At 45.9% G+C, this 8,617-nt stretch overlaps 1 protein-coding gene across 1 annotated transcript; it reads left to right on the top strand.

Moving 5' to 3' along the window:
• The first annotated feature begins 146 nt into the window (after nucleotides 1–146).
• LOC120375411 (latent-transforming growth factor beta-binding protein 4-like) lies at nucleotides 147–5,981 on the top strand. Its single transcript, XM_039496045.1, has 6 exons — nucleotides 147–270; nucleotides 1,265–1,401; nucleotides 2,603–2,827; nucleotides 3,285–3,426; nucleotides 3,802–3,925; nucleotides 5,568–5,981. The coding sequence occupies exons 1-6, from the start codon at nucleotides 263–265 to the stop codon at nucleotides 5,901–5,903; spliced, it is 972 nt and encodes a 323-aa protein (XP_039351979.1). The 5' UTR covers nucleotides 147–262; the 3' UTR covers nucleotides 5,904–5,981.
• The last annotated feature ends 2,636 nt before the right edge of the window (nucleotides 5,982–8,617 follow it).

The raw sequence follows: 8,617 nt of genomic DNA, 5'->3' as shown, positions 1-8,617 counted from the left end.
ACACATTTTGTATGCTAAAACCCTTTTTGCAATTTCATGCTCTCTAGAGGCCTTCAGTGTTCTCTCTCTCTCCCTAGGAATCAGACAGTGTCTCAAGTGCCCCACTGGGTATTTTTGCCCTGCTGGTGCCAGTTACCCACGCCCATGCCAGGCGGGTACATATAATCCTCTCCAGGGGCAGGATGATGCCACAGACTGTAGAGCCTGCCCAGCAGGTAGAGTTTGTACCCAGGCTGGCTTGCCCCAGCCAGACTCGGAGTGCATGGCTGGGTAAGTATCAGTTATTCATTGCACTGTTTTCTGTGACTGTGATCTTTGGTTCTGCCTCTTTTGTTTTGTTAATGCGTGAGGGTGTGGGGGAAGTGAGTTGTCACCTTTCCACCTGTCAGTCAGGTGATATCAGCCTAGCAGGAAATCAGAGCTTTAATAGGACCACAAGGTCTTTAAGGACGGGACCATCTTTTCTTCTGCATTTGTACAGCACCTAGACAATGACGTCTCGCTCTGTGACCAGGGCTCCTAGGTCAGTGCTACCATAGTACAAATAATAATAATACAAAATCATGAGGTTTCAGTGAGCATCCTCATAATGCATAGCATCCCAATTCCTAACATCTAGATCGAGTTGAAAAATTGAACTTTATTTATTGAAAATGTAGAACAAACAAATATTGGCTGCACAAAAGAAATGTGAAGATAAAGGCATTGTCAAGTTGTAAAGGAAATATAGGGGCATAATAAAAGCTCCTTCTTTTGGGATGAGAAAGAATGATAAGCCCTTACATTGCAAATTGTATTAATTTTTTTGTATTACCTAGGAGCTCCAGTTATGGACCAGGACTCCATTGTGCTAGGAGCTGTACAAACAGAATAAAAAGATGGTCTTCTCCTCCCCCCCCCCCACACCCCACCACCCCTATAGTTCCACTTCTGGCTATTCACAGATGCTGCCCAACTCTCCTCCCACATGACAGAGAATTGTCCTGACCCTGCTCCCACCATTATGGCTTTCCTGCAACTCCCTAGGCAAGTTTCCTGTCTCCAAACCAGTCACTCAACCTATCTGCCACCTCAGCAGAGGCTGCAAGCCCTTATCAAGCAACCTAACTCATCTGCTGCATCAAGTGGCCCAACTTCTGCTTAGCCGCAGAATTCATCCACAGCCCCCTCCATGTGACAAGTGGTCCCAATGTTTGGGGAGGGGCAAGAGGGGCTCTATCATATCTAAACCCTGGACCCAGCCAGCTTGCTTGTGTTTTTCTAGTTATGTGTGTCCGGTGGGGTCTTCCAGCCCTCATGCTCGCAGCAACGCCTGCCCTCCAGGCACATTCAGCAACCATCTCCATCTTTTTGATAAGTCTCAGTGTGAAACATGTCCTGCCAGATTCGTCTGTACGAGAGGTGTGTTACTTCTTGGACCCTTGTGCTTCTATGGGAATGACCCAGTGCTATGGGTCATTGGAGGGAGGTATTTTCCAGGCCCTGTAAGTCTATCTACCCAGCACACTAAGCCCAGGCTCTGGCTCAAGTTTGAACCCAGGCCCCGCTTCTGTCCACACACAAATCAGACTGACTCAAGTCAGCAAGTACTCAGACCCCAGGTCGAAGGACCCTGCTGGGGGGTGGGTCAGAGCCCAAGCCCTGCTGTGACTTTGGTCCAACCCTGTCATTCTGCAGTGTGGATGTAGCTCAAGCCACAGACCTGAATCAGAAGGTCTGTATAGTGCAGAATGGACATGTTAGCATGGCTGTGAGACCCAGGTCCAGCAATTGTAAACCTAGGTTACAATGCAGTGTGGACCCTCAAGTGCAGGCTTTGAAACACTGAGTCCAAAATCCAGGCTCCCACAGACTTGGGTTTACATAGCAATGTAGACATGCCCTCTGAGGGTAGGCTAGTGGCATGGGCAAAGGGACATGAGTACTTCTCTTTACCCGTTCTGAGATAGCCCAGAGACTTGGGCAAATGAGGAGAGCTATGTTCCTACATGCCCAATGGCATGGAGCACACTGGTAGGTTCCAGTCTAGTCCCAGTACCCCTGCACTATGGCCAGTAGCAGTGAGTACCTTCCTTGGGGTTATTCCCAGCGCAGACTGCTCAGTGCCTTGGGAAGATTTCATCGAGTGTAACTAAGTTGGTGTCTGTGTCGAGTTAGATCTTAATTTGAATTTAAGGCTTTCCTTGATTTAAACCAACAGGTGCTGCTCTAGCATGAATAAACTGACCCACAAGCAGCCAGGCATAGGTTCCCAAATCTCGTCACTTTGACCACTCTCCTTGGAATCAGTCCCTGGAAGACTCTTCAGAGTGTTGCCTGCAAAGTGACTCACTCTCTGATCAATATAATAATTATAATTCCTAGCTCTTACATAGCACTTTGCATCCATAGATTGCAAAGCACTTTACAAAAGAGGTCAATAACATTATCCCCATTTTACAGAGGGGCAATTGAGGCATGTAAAGATGGAGTGACTTGCTCAAGGTCACTCGGCAGGCCAATGGCAGAGCCAGAAAGAAAACCAAGGTCTCTTGAGTCCCAGTCCAGCACTTTATCCACTATGTCACACTGCCTTTCCTAATCGCCATCCTTGTGTTTGCAGGAACAGGGGGGAAGCAGAAGCCCCCTGTCCCATGTCCAGTTGGTCACTACTGCCCCCCAGGCACAAAATATCCAGCTCAATACAAGTGTGCCCCAGGCACCTGGAGCAATAGGACAAGCCTGGCATCAGAGGAGGAGTGTTTGCCCTGTCCTGCAGGCTGGTTTTGTGTGGCAGGAGCTCATGTGCCTTCAGGGAGATGCAGCCCTGGACATTACTGCCCAGATGGTAAGTAGATACTAAGCAGAGTATGGGGAATTTCACTCATTTTTGTGTTTAGTAACTATCAGCACACAGAGCATGGTTTTCACACATTTGTCCATTGTTTACTCAGCCAGTGTTTTGCACTAATATATTTCAGCCTGCGGGTTGATAGCAAACTGTGCTCTCTGAGCATTTGATATTTGAAACTCAAGCTATTTGGACTGGCACGTAGGTCACATGGTATTTTCCATCCCTTGATTGCATCAGCATAAAATTTAGAATCAAGCTGCTGGTGCAAATACTCGTGATTCCAAATTCAAAACTGCAAAGTTACGCAATATCTGCCATGTCAGTGATTCCACCTGCTGGTGTTCACCAAAGTGTTGGTTAGATGTAGGTGGGGAAGCACCTTTCCATTCTCTCTCACTTAGAGAGAAGGATTAGTGTTAGAATCTCCATCACCTCCTCATCTTTGGGAAAGGTACACGGACAAGCACCCAGTTCCCCTGTCCTGCGGGAACCTACAGTACCAGGCTGGGAAATGGCCGAGTGGAAGACTGCATTGCCTGCCCCGTGGGATCCTACTGCACAGATGGGACCTCCAAGCCAACTCTATGCCCAGTGTAAGTAGATTGTGTGTTGTGAAAAAGGGACCTTGAGACCAATGCACTGACCCATTTGAGCAGGGCCTAAAGTGTTACTGAGGTGGGACCTCAGAACTCGTCCCTATCCCAGTGTATGGAATATGTGTGTACATCATAAGTGTGTGCAAGTGGAGTGCTTCATCTTAACTTGCTTGTTTCTGGAGATCAAGGCTTGTGTGAGTTCCATCACGGGTGGGATGTTTCCTACCAGCTCTGGGTACAGTGAGTTTACTCTTTCTCAGTTTCCTCCTGTGGTGTCTCCGCTGTATTATATCCAAGGAAAGAGCAACACCCAGCCTGCACCAAATTTGTTGCCATGGGTGACTCTGCCTCCTCCTCTCTATCCTTATTCAGAGGAACTTACCGCAAGGAGCAAGGAGCAAAGGTGTCTGAAGACTGCGTCCCCTGCCCTGGAGGATACCACTGCCCTGAGCTTGGCACTGTGGCTCCCCAAGCGTGTGGTGCTGGCAGATTTTCAGTAAGTGGAAATTGTTTCATGCTAATTGCTGTGCAGCACAAGAATTGAAGGGAGGCAGGGAAGGAAGCTCAAACCACAGACCAAAATGGTCCCTTCCCCTTGGGTTCCAAGGCTGGGTCTGCAATGAGCTTGTTCTTAACTTTCTCACCCTGGCATTGACAGTGGAAGTAGCAAGAGTGGGAGCTGTAGTGTAGACAAGGCACTAGCATTATTACTGTTCTGTCATCTAAGCATGCTGAGAGCTGGTGTAGATGATATGTTGATAGAAATGCCTGTGGCCTGTCTATCAATAGTGGAGCTGCACTGGTAGGAGTGAAATGATGGGAAATGTTAAGTTAAATACAGACAAGACCCACAGTAGAGTCTATTTGACTGTGGAATTGTCTCTTATGGAAAGCAATGGAGAAGCATTGTCACTGTTGTTGTTCTTTTAAAAACTGGCTCAAAGAAAGGCCTGGAGAGTATAATATAGGAAATGATCTTGCAGGTTCAGGGTTCTGAGTCTCTGCGCAGATCAGTCCTAACCCTAATTTCCATGATTATGAATGCAAGTTAAAGGAACAGCTGTAACCACAATCCAATTGCCATGGAAATAGCCATTGTGTTAATAGGTTCTGGTTTCATTTGTTTTCCCCCAGCTGGCTGCTCACAGTTTTATAGATGTTTGTAATTTGGATGGGTTTTTTCCCCTTCAATGTCAGCTAATTACTGCAGAGGAATGACGGGAGCAGGCTCCTCTGTTCAGCCCCAGCTCCTGGGGGATTGCAAAGGAATCAAATGTTCATTTGACTGTGGAAGGTAAAACAATGGGTCAGATTCACAGAAGGGGACAATGGGTGAGATAGCTGTTCTGATGAACAAAGCTGGGTCTATTCCTTATTTGTCTGTCACTAAGCTGTAATGAATAATTCTAGTGATAATTACCAAATTTCCATATTGATGGGAAACCGACATGTCATCGCTATCAAATTGCCCTACTATCTCTACCCGGGCCAACTTTCTATTGCTGCAGAGATTTGGTAATCATTGCTGGAACTATTCATTAAGATCAGAGGGGAGATAAATGATGAATGGGGACTTATGTATGACAGATAGACCCAGATTATCTCTCCGTTGTGCCTTCCAATCCAGTGTGACATGGAGAGGCTGGGGGGAACAGGGGATTTCTGTGTTCCTCTCTTTTCCTATTGTACTGATAAAAGCTGTTGGATTGACAGGGCTGGGGAACAAAGTCCTTTATCCACAGATAAGCCATGGGCAATGGCAGGGGGAGCTTCCCAGTTGAGATACTCAGTCTTTCATGCTTCCATGGTTAATAAACTGAATTGCATGGTTTTTGTCTATAGAGGTATGTTTTGTGAGACCTTAAAACCGGGGTTCCTCTATTTTCTTTGTGAGTATTAAAGATGCCATGATACTTTCTGTAAGAATAGGGTTTTGTCATAGTGTCCTGAGGCTTGAGTGATTCCACCCAGCTACAGTGGTTTTGGGGCAATTTGTTTACCTATGTGCAATCCTCCACCCCAGAGTTAGCTGCATTCCTATGCAAAGTATTTTGTGCCTGGACATAGCTTTCAAAATGCTTTGGGGTCCCTTTGTGCTGTGAAAATGTAAATTGTATCATGTGTCCTCTATCCTGTAGGACCCAGGCTCTGCCTCCTGCTTGTCCTGTCTCGTTGGACATTACTGTGCTGATGAAATCACCAGCAGGGAGGCCATGCTGCTTGCTATGGTTTGCCCTGCAGGCCTGCTGTGCCCCGAAGGACAGGCAGTCGCTCCAGATGCCAACGGAAATGCCTGCCCAAGAGGATACTACTGTCCCCGGGGTGACATTGTAAGGGGATCTGTTTGGTTATTGTTATTCACCATTCTCTCATCTTCTGGGCTTTGCTTTTGGGAAGCTAGAGTGGAGTCAGTCTTGCTGCTGGAGTCCTTACCAGCTCTAGGCTGTTTGATCTTTTTACTCTGGTTTCCATGATTTCCTGGTGTTCAGAGAGCTTGGTGTTTGCCATAATGTTGGGCATCTTTACTTTTCTCTCTGACTTCTTTCTTACCTTCCCAGCCATATTTTTAAGGATGTTTTTAGTAGTTTGGTTTTTCTTGTTGGAAATTGCATTCAGTTTGTATTAAGGTTTTTATATTATCTACATGTAATTAATACACGTTTCCTCCTTACTGTTATTTGTACCCCATCCACATTTAAGTCATTTCTACCATGCTGCCTACAGAGAACTGATTTAAGATGTATGTTTTATAAAATAAAAATATGTTGTTTCCCTTCCTTTTAACTTTCTCTGTCTACTTGTCCATCTACCTGGGAGCTACTCAGGATAGGGACTATTCTTTTTTAAATGTCTCTAGAGATCCCATCACATTGTGGGTGCTGCTGCCACTAGATAATTTTAATTTAATAATAATAATAAAGAGATTTAATACCTGGAATAATAGGATTCACTAACCTAGACCCACTTTTCTTTCTTTCTTTCTTTCTTTCTTTCTTTCTTTCTTTCTTTCTTTCTTCATATTGTGTTTAGGCATAAGATCCTTAGGCATTTAAGGCCCCACTGTGCTACGTGCTATAGAAACAGAACAAAAAGATGGTTCCTGCTACAAGAAGCATGAGTCTGGATAAGAATTCTAGAATCTAGAGCAAGGTCTATGCAGTTGCCTTTCATCGTACCTTCTGTTAGCCAGAAATGGAATTAGTGCTCTTGAAACACGTAGACCAAGCATACACCTCTGTTACGAAACAATCTGCAGAATGGAAAGATTGGAGAATCCCAGCTCCAGAAGAAGGCAAAAGGATTCCCAAGGACCTTAACAGTGTCTGTTAGGAACTGAGGGGACTGGCAGGAAAATGCCTTCCTGAACCACTGGATTGTGCATGTGAGCACCAATCCCCTTGGTGAAGCATCTAAACCTGTAGTTGGGTACAGTGTGTAGCTGCATTCATGATAAATGGAGGCACCTTGACAGATCGTCACAAAGTTGAGTGTAGATCTATGGCTGCTAAATGTTGACGTCTCCCTCTGCTCTTCCCAATATCATCTTCGCTGCCTCCACATCTGGCTCCCAATATCCTTTCCCATATGTTTGTTCCCAGACCCAAGTGGGATTCTTTTGTGTGTTCTGCAGTAGGAGGTTTTGCATTGTGGGATGCAGTAGTGATAACACTATGTTAAAGAGCAGTCTGTGTTTCATTTCCAGGACTCTCATGCTAGACCTTGCCCTAATGGAACCTACAGCGAGCAGAAGGGTCTGGGCAGAGTGGATGAATGCTTGCTATGTCCTGCAGGGAAGTACTGCTACAGGGAATGGAGAGAGCCCCGAGGAATTCCCCATCCAGTGAGTGCTCTCAGACCTAAGAGCCTTCCTACAGTGACTCTGGTGATGGAGCCTTCTCAGTAATAGTTAGCATGTTGCTTGTCTATCCAGTGCTCCTGCCTTATGATGCTTTGATGAAATATAACCCATGAAAGGTACGCCCAGGTTTTGGGAGCTGTCATTTTGGTAGTTCCGTCTCCAAAGACCTGGGACTCCCACATCAATAAGAGATGTAAAGAAGAAATCTCTGGTAAAAATAATTAGATTAGAGGTTCAGCAGCATGGGGGGAGCCAAACTTTCATCTGAGAGAGAGAAGTTTGTCATTGCCGTGTTACCCTTCCCTGCTCGGTGGGGGTAAGTCTATACTGTAGCTAGGAGCATGCTTCCCACCTACTTGAGCTAGTGATTAAAAATCACTGGGTAGCCTGCAATAGCATGGGCAGTAGCTTGGGCTAGTCGCCTGAGTACAAACCCACCCAGGTCCCTGGATTCATACTCAGGCAGCTAACCTAAGCCTCTGCCCATACTACCTCCCGGGGCGCTAGCATGTCTGTTTACCTGCCTGAGAAGCATGCTCCCAGCTACAGTGTAGATGTTCTCTGAGGGAAAAGTCTCAGCCCTCAGAACTCTGTAGGCATCCCAAGGGCCCAGTCATTCCACACTGTAGCAGGAGTGAGCCAGAGGGTCCTTTAACCTGAGATCAGGAGACAAAATGAGGCTGATATTCTGTAGTTAGGTTCTCTTGTCTATTGCATCCACTCTTGTCTTTGCACCTTCATTCACCTTGCCCTTTGCTCATGCAACAACCTCCCTCTTTCCAGCCATCAAGCCATCCTCTCTTTGTACCTCAACCACACCCCTTTTTTCTCCCATCCCCTCCATCACTGATCTCCTACACCTCTTTCTGCTCTCTTTCAGCTCTCACGCGTCTTCCTTTAACAGCTTATATTGTGAGATATGGACTGTCTTTTCTAACTGGGCTTTGTACAGCACCGAGCACATTGTCAGCACTCAACAAAATGAACAAGAATAAATAAACAAAGAGAGCTGGTGGATGTTTTTCAAAACTTGAGATTTTATTGACTTTTTTCATCAAAAATTTGACTGATCCCCCGCCCCCCCAAAAAACAAACAAACAGGGCAAAATTTAATTTAAAAAATGTTATAGGATTTTCTTTTTCTTTTGCCTTTTCTGCCCAACTCCAATAATAATAAAAGTTTCCAATTCTGGCCAAAGCTCAAGCCACTCCTTATTGTAGCTGAACTGATTCACCCATCCCATCTCGAAACAACAAGGACAACCCCAGGACTGACAATCCCTTTTGTTTCCCAGACTGGAGACTGCCCCCCAGGATACACGTGCCCCC

This window comes from Mauremys reevesii, linkage group 12 (assembly GCF_016161935.1).
Source record: "Mauremys reevesii isolate NIE-2019 linkage group 12, ASM1616193v1, whole genome shotgun sequence".
In the NCBI taxonomy this organism is placed as follows: domain Eukaryota; kingdom Metazoa; phylum Chordata; order Testudines; family Geoemydidae; genus Mauremys; species Mauremys reevesii.
The sequence above is the reverse complement of the archived record's forward strand: the minus strand, read 5'-3'. Positions and strand labels throughout refer to the sequence as shown.

Coding starts and splice junctions, on each gene's coding strand:
- LOC120375411 (XM_039496045.1), top strand. Junction 1,402..2,602: donor CAGATTCGTCTGTACGAGAG/GTGTGTTACTTC, acceptor TTGTGTTTGCAG/GAACAGGGGGGAAGCAGAAG. Junction 3,427..3,801: donor AAGCCAACTCTATGCCCAGT/GTAAGTAGATTG, acceptor ATCCTTATTCAG/AGGAACTTACCGCAAGGAGC.